Source organism: Zerene cesonia, chromosome 7 (genome assembly GCF_012273895.1).
Source record: "Zerene cesonia ecotype Mississippi chromosome 7, Zerene_cesonia_1.1, whole genome shotgun sequence".
Taxonomy (NCBI): domain Eukaryota; kingdom Metazoa; phylum Arthropoda; class Insecta; order Lepidoptera; family Pieridae; genus Zerene; species Zerene cesonia.
In genome coordinates, this window is record NC_052108.1 from 8997748 (window position 1) to 9019822 (window position 22075).

Below are 22075 nucleotides of genomic sequence, written 5' to 3' on the forward strand. Positions count from 1 at the left end.
TAATATAAAATATGTTCTTATTTGTTACAGTCTTAAGAAGTGTGTCATAATACATGGCATCTGCAAAATAAATAAAAGTACCAAATACAAAAATATTATTTATTTCTATCAACAAGTAAACAGATCATTCCAAACTTAAACAAGATCATTGCTATCCGGTTGCCACTCATCGGTTGCATCAGACCCCCAAGGGTCGGTCTCCTCCGATTCAGAGCTGGGCATATTCCGTTGGATTGTTTTCCGCTTTCTTTTCCCAGTAACAATCAAATTCTGAACATTTCCATCGCTATCGTCGCTTGTACTATATCTGCGTTTCTTATTTTTCCGTCCACCTGTCAGACAATTTTAACTTTGAATATTGATTTCTTCACATTTTTACATGATTTTTTTCGACGTCTTAATCATAATGTTTCGTTTATTATTATTGTGGTTCATGGTTATTTATAAGTTTTTTTTTACATATTATTTGTTAGTATTCATAGTCTATATCGACACTGTCGCCATCGGAATCTTCCGCCTCTATATGATCGTCGTATATATTGACTGTGTTTGCTCTAATATATATGTTTTTCCCGTTTCTTTGTACGCATACTGGAAATAAAAATGTCAATAGTAATATTTGGTTAGCGGCCTTTCTGTATTTCTTTCCATTGCACCAATGCAATTTAATCAGATTATTAAATTACCCATAAAGAAATAACCGCAATACCCCGCTACGTAATATATGATACTTGAGTCAACATAGTTTACAAAAATATAAAAACTTGTGCTAAATTATACTGTAGGTAATATATATGAACAGAATTAAAATTAAAATTAAATTAAAGAAAAAAAAATACAGACAATAAACATTAACCATAGACTCACCTCCTTGATTAACCGGTCGGCAAACCCCTGGAGGGTGGTTGTGCGTGTCCCAATGTTTTTGGTGGGGCTTGCTGCAATTAGCCCCGTATGGGCATTCCCCTTTGTCCCCAGTTCCCCAGTCCGGGTCTTTGGGGTGACTGAATTGCGCCATGTGTAGGGGATTACGTCTGAAATTTGATGATTATTTTTGTTTATTTTTTTGTGGTCTAAATTTACAAAATTAACAATCTAACTCAGAAGGTTATATTAGGTAGGATGTAACATCATCTAATATAATACTAAAATACTTTATTCAATTATTCGACGAGTTATTTAACAATCATAGCACAAACTGTAATTTTACATAAAAGGTAAAAAATTAGTTCTTGAAAATACATAATCGAGATGAATTCTAAACTTCACACAGTTGTTGTCTGCAGCTTCGCCCGCGTGGTGAATAGGAATATACAAAAAAACATGGGAATGAGATGGTACAATGTGGTAAAAGGTAAACTCTAGCTCTAGGTAAAGGTAAAATTAGCTATATCCAGACTGAAAAATTATACCATGTACCATGTAATGAGCGTGTCTAAAATCAAGATCATAAAGATCATGCAAAGATGTAATTAAAAAATAGTAATTACATAATTTTTACCTGTAACACCTTGCCCCATAGTAACATCTCTCTCTGAGATTATTTGGTTGCTTCTGTGGTGATGGTGGCATGCCATTATTATTGGCATTTGCATTCTGGAATGTACAATTTAGTTATAATACGATAAAATAACTAATTTTGCCTGTAGTTAAGTTTGAAAAATAATGTATTATTTGTATTGTTAAATACAGTTAAAAAATAATCTAAAATGCTTAATTAAAGTCCAATCTAAAGGACTTGGAAACACACATGTAAACCTATTAAAAGCATGTTTAAAATATACCTACTCATACGTTAAGTTTTAGCTAAACACAGTTCTATTCACCAACGAACATCTTAATGATCATATTATAACAAACCTTTCTTAATCCCTTCCCAAAAAGTCGGCAATTCATTTGTAGAGGCTTAAGGTCTGTAACGGACCTTATGCCTCTACAAATGTTCATGGGCGGTGGTAGCGCTTACCATCAGGCGTCCCACCAGCTCCATTGCCGACTGTGACAAAAAAAAAACAATTATAATTGTGTGGAAACATTAGTATGTTAATGAACCTGCTTTACCTAAACAAATATCCACATACCAAAATAATTAATAATTGATTCCTGATAAATAAAGAAGATTTCAGCAGTATTATATTTACCCCACTATCGCTTGGGCCAGGATTAACATCAACTGGTTCTTGTTTCACATCAGATGGCTCCAATTTGACTCTCTTCGCATTGTCTTCTTCAGGGCTGTGACTCCGTTTCTGTGGTGATTTTGGTTCTTCTGCATCTATGATTTACAAGCATTTTATATAATAATGAGTGAAACTGACGCTCCTTTTATATGTGCACAGAGATCACATACATAAATATCATGAAAGAATATTGAGTCTTACTCGCTGTCTACTCCTAGTAACTACTCGTAGTTCCTAAGATGAAAGCATTCAAACAAACAAACTCTTCAGCTTTTATGCATGTGACCGTAAAATTGTAAACACCGCTAGATTACATTCTCGCGGGATAGATACTCGGAATATATAGTAACTTGTGTACTAGTGTTTACAATAAAACGCATTATTTTTCTATAGAATTAATTTATTATTTATTTACACACCAAATATCTTCACAGGAGGAACCCAATGTGATATTGACGTACACTAATTATACACAATAACATGTATAATCATAGTAATCTATTGTTGTGAAATGGGCATTCAAGGGTGGATCACATCTGGAATATATTTGCATTAGAGTGTAAAACATTATGTTATTTTACAAGCAGATGTTACGGGTCGAAATTTTTCGACAGTTTGTAATTTCGCCCGTTAGATTACAAAGAGACTGATTAACTGCAATATTAACATATCAATACCTGTTCCTGAATTTTCTGGTGTCGTTTCAACAGCTGGTGGTTCTGCTGCTGGGGGGTTTTCTACAGTTGTTTCATTTTCTTCAGTACTTGCGTCTTCTACAGACATATCGTTTTCTATCGTATTTGTATCTTCAATTGTATTTGAGTGCTCATTGCTTGTTGTCTGTGCGGGATTGTCCATTTCACTTACGAAATTTACTTGTTCTATAAAACAAGATATAAATTAAATAAACTATTTTTCTATTTTATTTTAAATCCAAGCTCAATTTCTAAATGCTTCTATGTATGAAGCAACTTTAACATAATAATAAATAAATATTTATGCATAACTGTTATAAAACCCTTAAAAGCTAGTCATTATGCTAGTTTCATGGTTGAAATTGTCTTTAATGATCTTGATAATACCATTTGTTAGTGCTTTTTAACACTCTTACATAAGATTCATCTATATCTTTGTATGTAACCAACTCATTTACACTCAAAAATCTTTGCACACTTATCAAGGATGTAGTTCAATGCAATAATTTTATAAGCTCATCTTAGTATCCTGAGTATTATCACAAGATTTTTTTATTGAATAATTTCAAGAAAGACAATTTAATTGATTCTATGATTAAAGTGTTTGTGCTTTCATTAGCTATATTTATTATTTAACATGCATATAGTAACATGTCTCTTAAACCTACGTAAGTCTATCACCGGCGAATCTGACCGTTCATTACACACTGTTCCATCCACAGTCTCATCGTAATTTTCTGTGTTTTCTTGTTCATGTACTTCTTCACTTTCAATAGCATCTTGTTCATTTGTTGGATGGATTATAATTTCAAACCAATGTGAGTCTGGTAATAACCCAAACCTATCGCCATTAGATAAATCGACTTCGCAATCACATTTTAATACCTGTATGTCACTCTTGTCTTTTTTGTAGAAACAAGGATTTTGGTGTAGCTGTAAATATGAAAGTAAAATTGCCAGTATTTCAGTATTTAAATCATAACATTATAAATCCTATAATAGGTATATATTATTTTAAGGTAAAACTAAGCTGTAAAATGTATATATATACTTAATAAAATATATATTAATTAAGTCCAGTTTCAAACATAAAACATAGTAAAAGTACAAACATGTTTTATTTTTGTATTTACTAGTTTCGTGTGGAATTACGAATGTTTAAATAAGTACTTACTGCCTTAACAATAAGTTTATCCTCGTTGACTATAAGTTCACCATGCTTTCTCGATACTCTTTTATCTTCCTGCAATAAAACATGGGTTTTTCCGTAAAAACAAGTTATTGCTCAAGTAAATGTCACATAATTATAAGTTGCAAAATTTTGTCGCTCTCTAGTAGTTTTTTAAGATACCGAAAAAAGTTATTTTTCTTGCGCTCTCTTCGTTTATTTTTCGCTAAAAGGATAGCTTAAATCAACTTACTACATTCAAAAGTTTGCCCCTTCCAAATAAATGAGAACCAATGGATAGAGTTATTTTAGCAGCTTCCGTAGAATCGATCTTTATAAGCTTAATAACCATTTTACTCTTTATTATTTTTCAGATCAACTTAGATAGTAAGTAGAAACATTTAATGAAATAAAATTGAATAATTAACGTTTACTGATAACGATATTCCATATTTGTTTACTGCTGTCAGTGCCTAATGAGTCAGACGTCAGAGCGCACTACAATCACAGAATATATACAGCCAGGTAACTGACAGGTAGATGTTTGAATCGATTTTACACCTTTGACCGTGTTAAAAAACTGCATAGTAAACTAATAAACGAATCGTTATTAGAGTTAACATAAAACTAGAATCACGTATAATCAATCTTTCATAAGTTTGATCAGAGTAATTTGTACATTATCTGTGATATTATCTAAATTTATTGACACATAAATGTCAGTCGAATGCAGACAGCTGTTGTTTCTATTTTTCGTATTTTATTGACCACTTCACGATTTGCTTAATTTTTGCGTCTATTTATGACTTTAGTTCCATATTTTAATTTAAATAATGTTGTAAAAATCCTATTGAATTAAAATGATCAAAGCAACATCATGTCTGGGCTCTCACCGGCCCCTATCGGGACAATTATACAAATATACAAATGTAGTAAAGGGCTGGCAACAGAGGTGGTTTGCGGTTGATCCAGAGACTGGAGTACTCTCATACTATCTGTTTGATGGGCCCGGAGATACTGTTCAGCCTGGTCAACCTGCAAGAGGAGAAGTGAGTATTTCTTGTGTAATTATCTTAAAGCATTATTATGTATGGATAAGTTTTATAAGTAAACGAATATGTTCTGTTTATAATAATTACGCTGGATGCAACTAAAATTAATAAAAAAATCACCTATTATCACACAAGTAGGATAGACGCTTTATAACATAACTTTAAAATGCCAGGCACATTTAGCTGGTGCAGTGATATGCCCGAGCGATGAAGACTCCAAGACGTTCACAATTAACTGTGCGTCGGGTGATATGTTGAAACTACGAGCCACTGATGCAAGAGCTCGTCAAGAGTGGGTTAATGGTTTGAGGGCAATTGCTGAAGTGCATACTAAGGTGTGTATAGTGTTATAGTTAGCATGTTATCATGTTTGAAATGAAAAAAGTATATATTTATTTTGTACAAACAAACACTACCAACTTGTTTGTCAATAAAACCAAGCACATTTTGTTAGTATATCTAAAATAAACATAAATCCCCAATAACACAACCTAATTTTAGAAAATAGAGTAAACTATAGCTGTATTAATTAGTATGTTGTACAATAAAAACAACAACATTTTACAAAGCATTCATTTCATAGGCAATGGGAGCAAACCCACCTCTACAACCGCGAGAGCAACTTGCCGTACATGATGCTATGGCATCAGCTAGACAACAGCTACAGACAACTGAATTAAGGTATGTTGAGATTCTCACATGACATGAAAACAAACAATATATTTTTCAAATTTATTGACACATTTAGGTTTTATTAAGAGAAAGAACAGTATACTAAGAAATAACATATTAAATTAAATACAAAAAATACCTTCTTAAACTATATTGTGAAGGGTTTTATATAAAAACATCTGAAAATAAAAAGTGCCCATTGCTTGTAAGCCTGTATGTTTTTAACAAAATTCATACTTTTAGACTTGTGTTTGTTTTCAGCGATGCAGCCCTAGCAAGATGCATTGAGTCATCTGATTCACCATTCCCTCACACTGACCCAGACTTATTACTTCTTAAGGTAAAGTTTTTCCTTGTGTATTTATATTGTGATGTCTAAAGCTTCTTTTCTTTTAGAAATTAAATTAACATCTCAACACTATTCCTAAGATATAGTGTGGGTATTTGCTCTTAAAAACAATAAAATTGTACATACTCAACACAATTTCAAGAGCAGATTGTGTATTGAAATCAAAATTTCATCAATATGCATCATTTTTTTTTTAATTTTTTGTTACAGGCAACCTCTGCAGCAAGCATGCAATGTCTCTTACAATGCTTAGGCATTTTACTACGTCAGCAGCAATATGCAACTGCCTCTATAAAGAATTCCAACAATGATAATCATTAATCCTTTATATCTTTAATCAAAAATAGGTTAAGTACGTCTATTTGAGTTGTACACAAATTACATGTACATCTTTACTAATGATGTAAATATTTCTCAAAAAAAAATTATCACTAAAAAGATGTTATTATAATATAGTCATTATTCATATTTATTGTAAATATTTCCATATTATTTTTATTTTAGGGTTAAAATACACAGCATAAATATATTTCAGAAACCAATCCTCATGATGAAATACGCAATGTCCCAATATTTACAAATGTTTTGTGACTGACTATATCTATTATTGATAATTGTCATGCACATTTATTGCAAATTTTAGTTTATATCTAAGAATAGACAATGCACATAACAATACGAAATACACCATAGATTTGTAATACTTTAAATCTTATTTATAAAATAGTAGTGCTTACATCATTTTATGAAACTGACTTTATGATAAATAAAGAATTATTACAAAAATGTACATTATTAATGAATCCCGAGTCCAAGTACTACGAATAATAAAATTATAACAAATTATTAATTAAGGATACATTCCAATGATTTCATTTCATTTCGCATTCAGAACCAACTCGGGATATTTAAATCCTCCATTGAATTGGCGACAAACTATATCTTGTATTAAAACCTTTTTATGTATCTACCTTAGATTATGAATTTGTATTCAGTAATTGGCACAATATAAATAAATTAAAGAGTAAACTTTTATTATCATTCTATTTCAAATTTTGAAGATGACCAATCTAATCAATTAATTTTAGATCATTTTTCGTAGGTGTTTAATATATTTAAAGAATTCAAAATCAATCAAAATGTGTGATCAAGAATTTAGAACGCTTCGAATCGATCCTAGATATCCATTTCAAAATCAAACCAAGTAAGTCTACCGTTATATACCTACCATGGATACCGTATTTAAATGACGGTAGACCTTGTTAGAGCGAATCTAATGCATTTACTCAAAGGTAAACTAAACCTATATATAGAACCGTTGAATATAAATTGTATACGTAACTATACAGTGAGAATATTGTAGTATGAACATATTATAATTATTTCACGCTACAGGCTAATCCGATTGAGATTAGATTGAGGGAACCATTAGAGAAGGTCACTTTGTCTAAGAACCTTTGCAGATACTTAATGGATATTGAAACCAGCGAATGGAAAATTTATATCCATTAATACAATGAATACTGAAGTCATTTCGATTTGCAAAAAAAGATAAAAATAAGGTTGGTTAACCTCAAAATCTAATGTTTTGTTTTAGAGCCTGCTACGATAATTACTGCGATTATTACAAGTGTACACGCCTTCTAGGGGATGTCGATGATTGCAAAATTTTTAAAAGGTATTTTGAAACGATTTGTCCCAATTTTTGGATAGAACACTGGGATGAACTTCGCGGAAAAGGAGCTTTCCCTGGACCTATTTGAATAGCTTTGATGATTCTAAATAAACATTTCGGAATGTTGCTTGTCTTTTTTATTTTGAGTAATGTGTAGTTATTTCAATTATCTTCATATACGCTACAGAGATCGCGTAAATTTTTGTCCTTGCAGTGCATTAGCCATTAACTAATCCGTATCACAGATATCACAGATAACAAAATACAAGCGATACCAATAAAAAAGTTAGTGTCGGTTTGCATTATAACCATTTACTAAATCCTTACATAACATAGATGTATGCATGGTATGGAAATTTTTTCATTTTTTTTGGACTAACCTCTGAAATAGCTTGACCGTTTCTGACGAGATTGTCCCAAGTAGATAGTTAATGTAATATGAAATTGATATGTGATGTAATTAGGCAACTTTTAAATCCATTATTACCCTACATTGCCATTACTAGGAAAACATTTATCCAACTGACAAAATAGGATATATTTCAATTACGATAAATGACTTCCCGGGAGCCGGAGCGTGCAGTTAGTATTTTATATAGTATTAAAATTGTTTGGAGCCGTTGCGGCATCATTTGCTACAATACCTATCGTATCCTCCTAACCTAGCCTGCAATGCAGCGAATCGATTACTGGAATGGCTATGTACACCTGTAACATCACCTAGATATGTCTACTTAGGTCATTTCGAAACTGTTTGAATAAATAAACGTTACGAACTTTTACGTGCTACCTACTATTTAAAACAAAGAAATACTTAGGATCTTGTGTGTGAATAACGCATTATAAAATTAAACGACTTTGAAAGAACTATATTATATGTTGTTTTTTTCGACATTTTAAGAACTACTACTATATGTAGTTTATTTTATAAAAAATTTCAATTTTTTTGTATCTGTTTAAAACTATTAAAGCGAAAAATGGCAAACTGCTTAAAAACAAAACAACACGATCCATCAAAACAACGTTTAATAAAACACTCAGGTGTACTCTGACCTTTTAATTCTACATCACGAGCCACCCTAACGGGGAATTAAATTAAATTAACAAATACTAGGCGATGGAAGATTAGATTCTTCCTGCGAATGTGCCCTCTTCACGTTGTGTATCCCACTTATCGACCCATTCGTTGGGGCACAGCGACTTATACACGCGCTTGAAGTAATTGCAGGGCTCGTAGCTTTCTCCACGCACTTTCTGGCAACGGTAGAAGTCTACATAGCTTTGGTAGCAGTGCCTGGAAAATATTTTATGTTTGTTTTAAAATTTGTATTGTAATGTTAAGTAGTGTGGAATAAATCATAAGCACAGGATTTCTTAATAATTTATTAGTGTGGCATGTTTGTTTTAAAATGACAGATACATTGACATAAATATATTATAATGAGCTATTCCTTATGTTTGGTTCTAAATGTTAATATCAACCAAATAGTACCAGCTACCTAATGTCATGATTTTGTTTTCAATGCACATGTAATAAACTTTCCATTCAATAAAAAACATTTTAATAGTAAGTCACTATAAATAATTCCAGAGTTGTAATCAAAGACATTTTTCCTAAAGACTTTAATAGCTGTCATTAAATATTTTCATATATTAGAATAAACATTTTATTAATTTCACCTATTATTATTATAGTATACAAAGGGATAGACTACGATATAATAGTCATATAATAAATAGTCTTTTGATTAAAGATCAAAGTCAAAGAAATTTGAAGTAATTTGTATGCTGCTCCCATAGTCAACTGCAGAAAATGTTGACATCCTTTAGTCTCCACATGCGGATAACAAATTATTAAAAAATTTTACCTTGTTTGGTTTTGGTTAGGAAAACGTGGGTCGAAAGGCGCTGTTTTGATGTCAGCAGCAGTTTTGATCATTTCAGGCATTTTGCTGTAATGAAAAAGAATGAATAGTCATACTCATTATACTTTATTAAGGTTTCTTTTGTTACAGCAAAGAAATCACACTGACAAAGGTTACAATTAATGCAAATGATATTAAAAAAATAATAACAATTACAATGTTATGCAAGTCATAATTATATTCTTAAATAAAACTATTTGACCAGAGGTCTCGTTTTACGCTCTTCTTCACAAGACGTCTCTCTATATTTCTTGACTTCTTGCATGTAAAGAGACCATGCATCTTTAGGTGTATTGTCTACTGTTTGCTCGTCAATAGCTTTCGCTTTTTTCACTAATCCAGTCTTGAGAACTCTTCCACCACGCCTCTTTCCTATGAAGGGAAGGGTTGGTTTTTTAATTTCCACTTTTTTAACTTCTTCCACTTTCTTTGTTTCTTCTTGCATTTTTTTGAACATTTCTAAAAAGCTTCCATCATTTTTGATTGGTATTGGCAATGGTGGCTTATTTGTTTTTGAATTGGAGGGTCCCACAGCAAATTGGTCAGGTGGGGGAAGTAATTCTGCAAAATTAGGCCCTTCTACCTCTGGTGGGTCACCATATTCTATGTCATCTACTTTAGTAGATTCAATGGCTCCTGGAGGAGGTTTAATTTCTTTACTTGGAGTCTTCTCAGCTCTTCTTTGTTCCTGCTTACTTCTGTGCAGTTTCCAGTAGCGTTTCCTATCTGCCACTGTGAATTGTCCGCGTCGTTCATCTTCGCTCGGGGTTTTAGTACCACTCCTGCTTCTGGAATGAGAACTATGTGATCTTGATCGTGATTTTCTGGATCTGCTCCTGGTGCGCCTGCTCTTAGTGGCTGACCATCGACGTGACTTTGATGGACTTTTATTCCTTCGACGATCTCTAGAACGGCTTCTACTACGAGAGCTATCTTTAGATGGACTTTTACGTTTCGAACGCTTTTTAGATATTGATCTGGAGCGTTTTGGGGAAGCATACGATTCACTCGAATTTGACGACGACCGGCGCCGTGACTTTGTACGTGATCTTTCTTTCGGTTTCGGCGTGATTGATCGCGAGGATCTCGACTTTGATCTAGAAGAACTTCTTGCGTAACAACGCGGTGGTGTTATAGAACTATCTCTATGTTTTTTAGGTGTAAGACATCTGTGTTCTTTGTTCTTCTTTTTTGGTGGTGTTACTGACGCCCTTTCAACTTTTATACGTGGTTTTGGCGAGGGTGACTGTGTGATGCGCCTAGGTGGTGTATAGTCATCTCTTTGCTTCTTATCTTTGCCTTTTCTTTCTTTGCTTGTTGACCCATTTTTATCCTTTGAAATTGGAGACTTGCTTCGGGACCTATGCCTTTCGGTTTTACTTCGAGGAGATACACTTCTAGATCTTCTTGCACTGCTCCTTGAGCTTGAATGATTTGAAGAATGTGACAATTTTCTTTTCATAGGGGGAGTCAATGACCTGTCACTCCCACTCTTACTCCTATAAGATTTTTTTGATGTATATGATTCAGATGAAGCCGAGCGTCTCTTTTCCTTGGCTGGAGACCTTGAATACGATTTTGATTTCGATCTTGAAGAAGATCTGTCACTTGGTGTATATTTACGCCTTGATATAGACCTACTCTTTGAATGTCTTTCATAGCTACTTTCCCGTTTCCTAGAATACTCCCTATCACGTCTATTATAAGGTGAAACACTTCTAGACTTTGAACGATGAGAATGTCTTCGACGATTATAGCTTCTAGTATCGACCGAAGATTCGGGTCGCTCATGAGACTTAGGATAATCATAGCCACTTTGATATTGTGTATGATAATTAGCTCTAGTAGCATCATAATAACCATCTGCCCCTTGATAGTAGGCGGAAGAATCGTAACTATAACCATATTGTGAGGCACCGTAGGCTTGGTAGTCGTACTGGGGCGGGTACTGACTGTAGCTGACCCCAGTCCATGGATCTGTGGTGGGCATGGGCGCAGCAAGCGGCGGCGGGTGCGGCGGGGCGTAGTCCCCCTCGGCGCCGGGCGGCCCGCCGTCCCACGCACCCACCTCGTTGCGATACGAGGTCATACTTATACAAGCCTCTTCGCATAACCTGCGGCAGTTTGTAGGATACGCACACACCTACAAACAGAACAACTTTTCGGTGTAGACAACAACTCTACATTCCGAGCTCGAGATCGCTCACGTATCAATCATTATTTATGTTTCGTTGTTAAATATTTTATGACGAGGAATAACAAATTACGTAATGTAATTCGTAGCCGTAATGAAAATATGATTTGATTAAGCATGTGTTACAATAAAAGCAAGTAAAACGAAAAAATGTGTACCTGGATAAATAAGCTTACCTTTTTGGTATTTAATTTATTTTCCAATAAAGATCAGTTGAGAGAAAATGGCAGCGAACACACTCGCTTCACATAAGTTAATAGACAATATAGAACTAATAATTATAGATTATAAAATGAATAGGAAAAAATGTAGGCACCTATTCAATTTTTGTATACCACAGACAATTTTTGAAATTTAGATATTCATATTCTTTGTTTTTGTACAAAATTAAGTTCGTGAGTTATTGTTTCATCTCATTAGAATAATTAATTAATTGAATTGAATTGAATGAATCAAATAACTACAATTTTTAATTTTGGGGTAAAGCCCTTCTATCTATCTATTATTTGTTGATTGTGAAATGTGAATGTCAGCTGTCAACTGTCATTTAAAAGCTGTGGTGTGCGGCGTCTCCGTACTTGTATCTATTTTGAATATTGTAAGAAGGGAACAGGAACCAGGATTGTGAAAAGACAGTTTAAATGGTTTAAAGTTTAATTAATTAACGTATTTAAATTCATTTATTTGAATTATTGGCTGCACTAAAGCACTAAATATTACGTTATAAGAACGTCATTACCAATATTGATCCATGAGTAAATCAAAAGTTTCGGCAGAATGGAAAAAAAGAATCAAATCGGAGTATATGCGTCTCCGACAAGTAAAGGTAAGCTTTTATTCTAGAATATCACCATTCCTTATACTGACATTTATAATACACATGTTAAAAATTATTCTTTTCTTTGTTGCAAAGCGTTTCAAACGCGCCGACGAAGTAAAGGTGGCTTGGGCGCGAAATTTACGGATCATGTCAGAGGCGGTCGAAAATCGAGAAAATGAAACTTCAGAACGCGGCAGAAGGCCCTACTGGCCAGCACCTGGACCAAGTTCAAGCCACGAAAGTCTTATGAAAAGGGCAGAAGTTACTTCCACTGATGGTAACAAAACAAACATTTAATCTATAAATTGTTCACAATGTGTTACAATAATTTATGTTTATTGAACTAAAATACAATAGCATACCTTTTTTATAGGAAAAATTGACTGCAAAGTACAGTGGAAATATCTGTAACATATATATTTTAAAGTAAAACATATTAGGCAAATTGAATACTCAATGATATTTTCCAATTTCCCATAGCATCAGGAGTAGTAACAATGCAGCAAGTACCGATACGCATTATCAACTCGGTAAACCCCATCCCCACTATGTACACATGGGCTCCGACACAGAAGAACTTTATGGTGGAAGATGAGACTGTCCTTCATAATATACCGTACATGGGTGATGAGGTACTGGATCAGGATGGAACGTTTATTGAAGAATTGATTAAGAACTATGATGGGAAGGTGCATGGTATGTCCTACAAATGAATGAATAAATAAAACTAACCAACATTTTAATTTATAGTGAACTAAACAATCAAAAAACAACTGGTCACAGACTGATCAGACACTAAAAGAAATCAGGTTCATCATAAAAATGAATATTATAATATATATATATTCTTTACCTATGTATTTTAACTGATTTAATGTAGATACAAATGCATTATCTATTTCATCAATCACACGATCTAATTAGGCATAGAAGTATGCCAGTAACATGAAGAGCATGCATTTTGTGCACCAAATCCCTTGTTTTGATTGTTGGTTAATAATAACAGTATTTATTATTTATTCTCATTCTAGGTGACAAAGAAGGTGGTTTCATAGATGATCAACTGTTTGTCGACTTGGTTCATGCTCTGATGAGCTTCCAGACGAAGGATGAAGTTGCGGAGGAAAGGAGTAGAAGGGAATCTTGCAACTCAAAGGAAGATAAGGATGTGAGTATTCATTTACAAGTATAGGAATTCTTTTGTGATGTTAATTGTTAACTTACTAGTGTTTCAGAATTTGGAATAAATAGTCTGTACCAATGTCTAATTGGATTTAGTTATTATAATTTTTTTGTATCAAAAGCTGTTTATCAAGATATACTGGTATGGATGGTGGATATAGAAGCATATTCAACTAGAATTCAAATTAGTAGCATAACAAGATCTTTGAATAATTGCCTCTTTTTATTGACTCTAATTTTTTTATATTTTATTTCACAAATATATTAAATCAAATTAATTCCAACATACAGAAAGATACTGGGAAAGACACAAAAGATAAGGACAAAGAGGAAAATAAAGATGCAGAGAAAAAGATCATAAATGAGAAACAGTTCCCAATCTTTACAATTTTTCAAGCCATCAGCTCACAATTTCCAGACAAAGGAACTGCTCAGGAGTTGAGGGAGAAGTGAGTTGTTTGTCTTTATTATACCCCTCTATTAAATCCGCACACTGCTTGACTGTCATAATACACTCAGAATCTTATTAAATTGATTTGTGTACTAGCTTACAATTTTTGTTCTATACTTATTTGCTACTCATGAAAATCTGTAAAAGGCTGTCTGTTGTTTTAAAACTATATATCTATAATAAAAAGTTCAACTGTATGAATGTGTGAAATGTATTTTAATTTGAATTTTAAATAAACAAAAAAAAATCACACAAAACTACTATATTATTTATGTATTGTGATTTTCATATGACCTTTACAGGTACATAGAGCTGACATCTCGAAGCGACCCCAACGCCTTACCGCCCGAGTGCACGCCCAACATTGACGGACCTCTCGCCGAGTCCGTCTCCCGCGACCAGACCATGCACTCCTTCCACACGCTGTTCTGCCGCCGTTGCTTCAAGTACGACTGCTTCCTGCACCGTGAGTAAACACTCGCCAGGCCATACACACAGAGCAGACCAGATTGTGCTGACACCAGATCATGCACTCCTTCGACACGATGTTCTCCCGCCGTTGCATCAAGTACGACTACTTCATACACCGTGAGTAAACACTCGGCAGACCAGAAACACAGTGCGCACCAGACTGTATCGACACCAGGCCATGCACTCCTTCCTCACGCTGTTCTGCCGCCGTTGCTTCAAGTACGACTGCTTCCTGCGCCGAAACACTCGCCAAACCACACACACAGAGCGAACCAGACTGTACCGACACCAGACCATGTACTCCGTCCACATGCCTTTCTGCCGCTGTTCCGTTAAGAACGACTGCCGGTGTGAGTAAACAGTTTCCAGAATTCACACACTGCGCACCAGACCATGCATTCCTTCCACATTCTACACTGTGAGTACACACGATTTTAAGAAGGTCATTACAATAAAAAGTCAAAATAAACTATTCAGCCATGATATCCTGAGAACTGTATAAAAAAAAATTACTGGAATTTCGCATGCACTAAAAAGAATAAAGGACTTATCAACTTTAACAGCATTCTAAATTATTTCAAATTGATTCATTGTCTATTTCGAAAGGTGGAATTGTTGATTTATAATATATGACCAAATATGCTCTAGATCTGAGTCAGCCTGCAGCCTTTTCTCTATAAGCAGATCGAAAGAAGACATATTACAATTTTTTTTCTGTTACAAATCATTTATAAATAAATAAGAAATGTAAATCAGAGGTTGATAATTATTATTATTATTAAGACTATGGAGATTTTTTTGGACCAGACTTTGTGTTCACTGTGTTGGATAATGTTAGGCCAAGGAAAAGTTTTATGTAAAAAAAAGTTTTCAATGACAATCATAGGGATTGGGAGTCATGATTTTATTATGTTGTTAGTAAGAGTATTTTCCACTCAAGCTTTTGAGATCCTTATGTGTCTACAATATATGTAGGAAGTGGATTAGATTGAATGCTATACTAGATATTTGTAGTCAATTGTGTCTATTATTTGATTATTATCAAGATATATAAAAAGTAAAAATACGTAGTATATGTAATTGTTTTAATATCTTAAGTTTTAAGTTTACTATATAAAGGCCTTACGCTATTATTATTCTGTTTGGCTGACAGGAAGTCAGACAACAGGTAAGGTCCTGTGAATATCTAGTTCGCCTAACCCATACTTGAGTTTGCTATCATCTCCATTTTATATTTCGTTTAAATGTTGTTTGTTTCATTAAATATATCTGTTTATTTATGTATAATAATGGGCGTATATGAAATGAAAATTGGCAAAATAACTTTCATGGTTTTGAAAATTGTTTATAGACCCAAATTCAACGAGGGAAATATAGGCAAGAATTGGCATTTAAAGTCAAGGAAGAAAAAATTGGCAAAAATCTATTTATCTTATTCTTGTATCTTTTCAAAATTCATTATTAAAAACTTACCTATATAAATTATCTGCTGACATACATATATATTAATATGTATTTATTAAGCACTTACTAAATATATGTAGAAATGAATCATACTTTATTTTTCTCCCTGTCATTTTACATTTGTTATTCTAGTTTTTAATTTTACTGCCAATTTTTTTTTGACGCTTCGTAAGGTTTTGTCTTTGGGGTACATTTATGAAACTTACAATGAAATTCAGGTCTCCAGGCATGCCACCCTCGCCCTAATTTGTCAAAACGAAGGGGACCAGACTTGAAACCTTTCTCCGAGCCGTGTGGACCTAACTGTTACGTGTTATTGGTAAGTTATTATAATAGGAACTGTTTATTTAATTCTGTAATTTTATTCTAAAAAAAGTACTAGATATGCATTTGGAAATATTTACGCGCTTTAAAGAAGTTTGCTACCTAAAATATCTAATTTCAATGCTGCCTATTTCCTTATTTTATGTGATGCGGTGTTTTATATTGAAAATTCGAAATAAATTCCGTCTGTCTGATATAATTTAACACCTGAATCCCTTCGCATATATGGATGATATTTTATTAATTGAAATTTTGTAAATCCTGTACAAGAAAACATCGTAGTTTATCACACTAGAAATTTATGGCAATAAGAAAAGCATGGAAGGTAGTTTTTTCTTGTTTTTATACAAAAATGGAATGGTATGTTATAAATATTATAAATTTAAATTGTGTACTTAGGATGGTATGCGCGAAAAACTGGCTCGCGAGAAAGCTCTAGGAGAAGCGGGAGACGCGGAAGCTGATGATAAATCTAAAGCCCTCGACTCTCCAAACGACGCGTCTTCTGAAGACAGCAATGATTCTAACCGATTCCAAAAAGGTGAATTTGTCCGTCCCTTTCATACTTTAAAAGATTCTTGACTAATATAAACAGATAAAACACTAGGAATAAGGTTACAATTGTTTTGTTTAAATTTGTTACAATGATTAGGTATATAGTTTGTAAGGTTCTCTATAGATGATGAATTTGTCTTCTTGAAATAGATAAAGTCACACTGTAGGATATAAAACTATATCATAATTAGACTTTTTATGGCAACATTAACAACTATTAAACCTTATTTTTTTCAGGTGGTAATAGTAATTCCAGCAACAGTAACAGCACATGGGCCAACAAACACAGCGGTGACCAAGCCACTGAGCCGGCATATAATGCTCTTGGTGAGTTCAAATGAAGATGTATGTAGAGTGTATGTAGTAGTTCATTATTTTACTAAGAAAGCTAAAAAATAAGACTTGGATTACTTTCAGAAAATTTTCTTCAAAAGAAAAATTTTACCGAGAAAGAGATATTTTACCATTTCTTTTCTTTGAGGTTAAAAGTGTTGAGGTTAAAAGAGAATTTATTTTCAAAACCGGCCAATTTTTTCCCCCAGGTCTAACATTAGGTGATCCAGACGCAGAATGGACAGGTTCAGACCAGTCGCTGTTCCGGGCTTTACACAAAGTGTTTGCCAACAACTACTGCGCTATTGCGCAACTGATGCTTTCCAAGACTTGTCAGCAGGTGAGGGACCTCAAACTGTTCATTTGCTACATAACTTTTTAACAGTACTCCTAATAGATGTAGTAATTTTCAGTCTGTGCGCATTGTCTTGTTTTGTTTATTGAAAATACACATTTAAAAATCCAGAAATGATTCTCTTAATAATACGAAGTTCATGGGAATATAGGGAATAAGAAGTAAAATATTAAAAGGAACAAGGAATTTTTCCTTCTGCACTGTTACCATCAGTTATAGTAGAGCAAGTTCATTCAATTTTGCCCCTAAATTCAATTTTTTTCTTAATTTTTAATTTATAGCATTCATATATGGCTACGAAAATCGTCACGTGTGACTAAGAGGTTAAGCGGTAGGCGAACGACGCGGGTTCGACTTCCTATTTCGTAATCTAATTTTTCTACTCTATAAAATTTCTCATCTCGTATTTTGTTGTTTGTTTTGTATACACTATCCATATGCTTTATTGATTTTTATGACATTCGGTGGTTGTGGGTCAAATCGTTGATGTTTCCGTGTGTTGGGGGCCGGGCAGGTGTACCGGCACCTGCTGGTGGCGGGCGGCGAGGCGCGCGGCGCGGAGGCGGAGCGCACGCCGCCGCGCAAGAAGAAGAAGAAGCACCGCCTCTGGTCCGTGCACTGCCGCAAGGTGCAGCTCAAGAAGGACTCCGCCTCGCACCACGTGTGAGTACCTGCTCCTCCGAGCCGGAACTGCCGGTAGGATCATGTGATTATGAGGGATTCTAAAGCCTTTTTTAGTGTGGTAATCTTGCAAGATACAAACGGCTCCCGAGGGAATTGCCATGGGTTATGTCGGATTCTTACTGACCAAAATCCCACTGTGTTCCGTCGAGCAACTGTAGTGAAGGAGCCATTTGAGCTGGTTCATCCGCGACAGGGATTCTAAAGCCTGCAAAACTGTTCAAACTAAACACAGGCTTTCGTTTCTACAAATATGATTGTACTAATTGAACAGTTTTCTTAAACTGTGTGCTTTATTTTTATTTATTTGTTATTGTTGATTTTTTTATCATTATTATTTAACATATTATATCATTAGACAAACAATTTCAAAACATTTTTTACGTGTTCTTAAAAAATAACAATTTACAATATTAATATTGGCGTAATTGATTGTTGAACAGCTGTCTCGTTTTACAAATCATTGAAGATTTCATTTTGGAAAAGTTAATGAACTTAATTTAAAATACGTAAGGAACAATATGAAACCCCACCGAACCCCCCGCAGGTACAACTACACGCCGTGCGAGCACCCCAACCAGCCGTGCGACAACCTGTGCCCGTGCGTGCAGTCGCAGAACTTCTGCGAGAAGTTCTGCCAGTGCAGCAGCGACTGTTAGTATACGCTTGCTTTATGTTTTTTAGAGTAAAATGTTGGATTTGTAATATATTGCCAATTTATTAAATGGTGTAGATTATTAAAAAAAAATTGCTATGTATTAAATGCATAGTAGGGGGTAACTATGAATAAAACAATTTTGCGTCACTTCAAATCTAACATATGAAATTACCGATAAAAAACCGTTGTACAAATAAGCAACCTGACAGGAATCGGTCGGGAAAATATGCTGGCTAACCTAACCTAACCTAACGTAACCTATCAAGTGTTGAGATCCATGTACGTGCGGTCGCAGGCCAGAACCGGTTCCCGGGGTGCCGCTGCAAGGCGCAGTGCAACACGAAGCAGTGCCCGTGCTACCTGGGCGTGCGCGAGTGCGACCCCGACCTGTGCACCGCGTGCGGGGCCGACGCGCCGCCCGCGCCGCACCCCGTCTACTGCCGCAACGTCTCCGTGCAGAGGTGCGCGCCTGCGTGCGCGCCTGCGTGCGTGCCTGCACCTGCGCACTACCGCCTGCGCACGCGCCTGTGCTCCTTTTTTATTTTTTTTATTTCACCATCGGCAATGGAGCTGGTGGGTCGCCTGGTGGTGAGTGCTACCACCACCCATGAACATTCGGGAGGCGTAACGTCGTTTGCAGACCTTACGCCTCTCCACATGGATTGCCGACTTCAAATTGGAAAGGGATAAGGAAAAGATTGATTAGAGGAATAAAGAAAAAGAATTCGGAGGGTAAGGAAAGGGATATGGGCCTCCGGCTCCCCCATTCACCAAACGAAACACAACAGAATGCTATTTCACGCCGGTCTTCTGTGGAGGTATGGTACTTCCCCGGTGCGAGCTGGCCCAATTCGTGCCGAAGCGTGCTCGACTATCACAATAAATTACAAAAGTTACATAAGTTTTTGTTAAAGTGTAATAAAATAAATAAATACATTAGTGCTCACCCACATCTTTAAATGTTTCTCTTTTTCGTTTTATATGGTAGGTCTGGAACGGAACGCTACCTAGCGTTGAGACCGCCGTTTGTACATAATTTATCTTTTGCTTGTGTTAATGTAAACTTGTGTGCAATAAAGAATACAATCTATCTAAATATCACTTGCACTTGAACATAGACGTATAGCATGCGTTATGACGTCACATGGGCACATCGCTTGTAACGCGGACGTGTAATGTGACGTCACTCTAATACCATTTCACACGTTATATCATAATGTATACAGAGGTCTGCACAAGCACCTGCTGCTGGCCCCGAGCGACGTGGCCGGCTGGGGCATCTTCCTCAAGGAGGCTGCGCACAAGAACGAGTTCATCTCGGAGTATTGCGGCGAGATCATCTCGCAGGACGAGGCGGACCGCCGCGGGAAGGTGTACGACAAGTACATGTGCTCCTTCCTCTTCAACCTCAATAATGGTGAGGGAGTGTTTATATTGCTTTTGACGACTTATTATGGGCGGTTAAACCGGTTCGTTACGTAACGCGTTACGGCGTCATTCTGTCCGACTTCATTTTTTTCTCACGCATACGATTATCATTTTTGACGGGTGTAATATTATGTGAAGGGACTAAGTAAACTAGACTGTTTATTTATTATCTGGCTCGACTTTTTTTTAACTTTTTTGTTAAGGCACAAGGAAGGTTCATACGGTGGGTTAACACGTACCACGGGTGGAACGGGGGCGGGCGGCTAATTATGTATAGAATTATTATTATATCGGAATGATTAAATTTTTTTATTTTAAAAATTATGTAACACACATTCATATATATTACGTGTATAACCAGATTTCGTGGTGGACGCCACCCGCAAAGGCAACAAGATCCGTTTCGCGAACCACTCCATCAACCCGAACTGCTACGCTAAGGTGATGATGGTGAACGGCGACCATCGCATCGGCATCTTCGCGAAACGCGCCATACAGCCCGGGGAGGAGCTGTTCTTCGACTACAGGTGAGGAAGGGAAAAGGAGTCTCTCAGAGGATCTCTTTTAGGCGTGTAAAGCAGGAATCAGAAATTATTGAAAAATCTGAGTATTTTATTGGTCTTTGGAATATGTTTTTGGAAGAGAGTTATCCAAATTTAAATAATTAAACAAAAATGTATGTTAAATTTTGTATTTCAGATATGGACCAACAGAGCAACTCAAATTTGTCGGCATCGAACGAGAAATGGAGTTCTTATGATTTGCTTCAAGTTATTATTAACTTTTACTTTTTTTTTATACGTTAAATGTTTCATTATGAATTGAACTTCAAAAATGGAGGAGGTTATCTAATTAACTGTATTTTTCTTGAATAATTCAAGCATAATCATTATTTAGAATATGACATGTTCTCTTCAGTTGATCCTTTATTTGTGAATGAAGTTATGAAAAAAATGCGTTTTGTTTATTTCCCTATTTGTTTTCTCCATGTCTCATTTAGGACATAAGCTTCCACAATCTAGATTTTATTGATTTATCAATTAGAAATCTACATCTTTACTGAGTAACATAAGCAATCTTATATATCAGTATGTCTATATTTGACGGTCTGTTTCTGTTCCGACAAGTAATCGTCATAACATATAACTCAACTTAACAATAATTGGCAATCGGCATAAGCCTAAAGAATATATTTTTTATTACAAATCACCATGAATACATATATAATATATGGTTGGTCATTATGACATTCTACACTTTTGCTTAAAAATTACTGGCAAGTGCATTAATTCAATAAATAATTATGAATAGGTAATTTTATTTTCAATTATAAATAAATGAGTTTAAAAATATTAGTACACAAATGTTTTCTAATAAGCTATACTAATTATGTTAATTGCTAAAAAGTTAAGAGATGATCATGGTAGGGTTTCATAACAGGAA

At 34.9% G+C, this 22075-nt stretch overlaps 4 protein-coding genes across 7 annotated transcripts; 2 read left to right on the top strand and 2 right to left on the bottom strand.

Moving 5' to 3' along the window:
* Nucleotides 1-85: 85 nt before the first annotated feature.
* Nucleotides 86-4534, bottom strand: LOC119828264 (aprataxin and PNK-like factor). 2 transcript variants are annotated; one of them, XM_038350377.1, is made up of 8 exons: nucleotides 4297-4534; nucleotides 4050-4118; nucleotides 3544-3808; nucleotides 2858-3061; nucleotides 2142-2275; nucleotides 1502-1596; nucleotides 868-1034; nucleotides 86-332 (listed from the first exon to the last, which is right to left on the bottom strand). In XM_038350377.1, exons 1-8 carry the CDS (start codon nucleotides 4393-4395, stop codon nucleotides 136-138), a joined length of 1230 nt encoding a protein of 409 aa, XP_038206305.1. In that variant the 5' UTR covers nucleotides 4396-4534; the 3' UTR covers nucleotides 86-135. The 2 variants fall into 2 exon arrangements, with proteins under 2 accessions (XP_038206305.1, XP_038206306.1); XM_038350378.1 differs by having other exon boundaries at nucleotides 194-591; nucleotides 4297-4533.
* Nucleotides 4535-4757: 223 nt separating this feature from the next.
* Nucleotides 4758-6902, top strand: LOC119828265 (oxysterol-binding protein-related protein 11). The gene is made up of 5 exons (XM_038350379.1): nucleotides 4758-5092; nucleotides 5269-5430; nucleotides 5679-5776; nucleotides 6029-6107; nucleotides 6327-6902. Exons 1-5 carry the CDS (start codon nucleotides 4904-4906, stop codon nucleotides 6435-6437), a joined length of 639 nt encoding a protein of 212 aa, XP_038206307.1. The 5' UTR covers nucleotides 4758-4903; the 3' UTR covers nucleotides 6438-6902.
* Nucleotides 6903-8800: 1898 nt separating this feature from the next.
* On the bottom strand, nucleotides 8801-12222 carry LOC119828263 (cytochrome c oxidase subunit 6B1-like). Of its 2 annotated transcripts, XM_038350376.1 has the most exons (3): nucleotides 12087-12201; nucleotides 9660-9743; nucleotides 8801-9085 (listed from the first exon to the last, which is right to left on the bottom strand). In XM_038350376.1, the coding sequence occupies exons 2-3, from the start codon at nucleotides 9737-9739 to the stop codon at nucleotides 8917-8919; spliced, it is 249 nt and encodes an 82-aa protein (XP_038206304.1). In that variant the 5' UTR covers nucleotides 9740-9743; nucleotides 12087-12201; the 3' UTR covers nucleotides 8801-8916. The 2 variants fall into 2 exon arrangements, with proteins under 2 accessions (XP_038206304.1, XP_038206302.1); XM_038350374.1 differs by lacking the exons at nucleotides 8801-9085; nucleotides 9660-9743 and adding an exon at nucleotides 9764-11859 and having other exon boundaries at nucleotides 12087-12222.
* A 233-nt stretch (nucleotides 12223-12455) lies between these two features.
* Nucleotides 12456-21585, top strand: LOC119840822 (histone-lysine N-methyltransferase E(z)). 2 transcript variants are annotated; one of them, XM_038367579.1, is made up of 17 exons: nucleotides 12456-12736; nucleotides 12824-13007; nucleotides 13211-13426; nucleotides 13762-13898; nucleotides 14204-14361; nucleotides 14666-14829; nucleotides 15988-16002; nucleotides 16517-16617; nucleotides 17022-17163; nucleotides 17415-17504; nucleotides 17720-17850; nucleotides 18380-18528; nucleotides 19094-19200; nucleotides 19500-19665; nucleotides 20431-20621; nucleotides 20994-21159; nucleotides 21332-21585. In XM_038367579.1, the coding sequence occupies exons 1-17, from the start codon at nucleotides 12662-12664 to the stop codon at nucleotides 21390-21392; spliced, it is 2253 nt and encodes a 750-aa protein (XP_038223507.1). In that variant the 5' UTR covers nucleotides 12456-12661; the 3' UTR covers nucleotides 21393-21585. The 2 variants fall into 2 exon arrangements, with proteins under 2 accessions (XP_038223507.1, XP_038223508.1); XM_038367580.1 differs by lacking the exon at nucleotides 15988-16002.
* The last annotated feature ends 490 nt before the right edge of the window (nucleotides 21586-22075 follow it).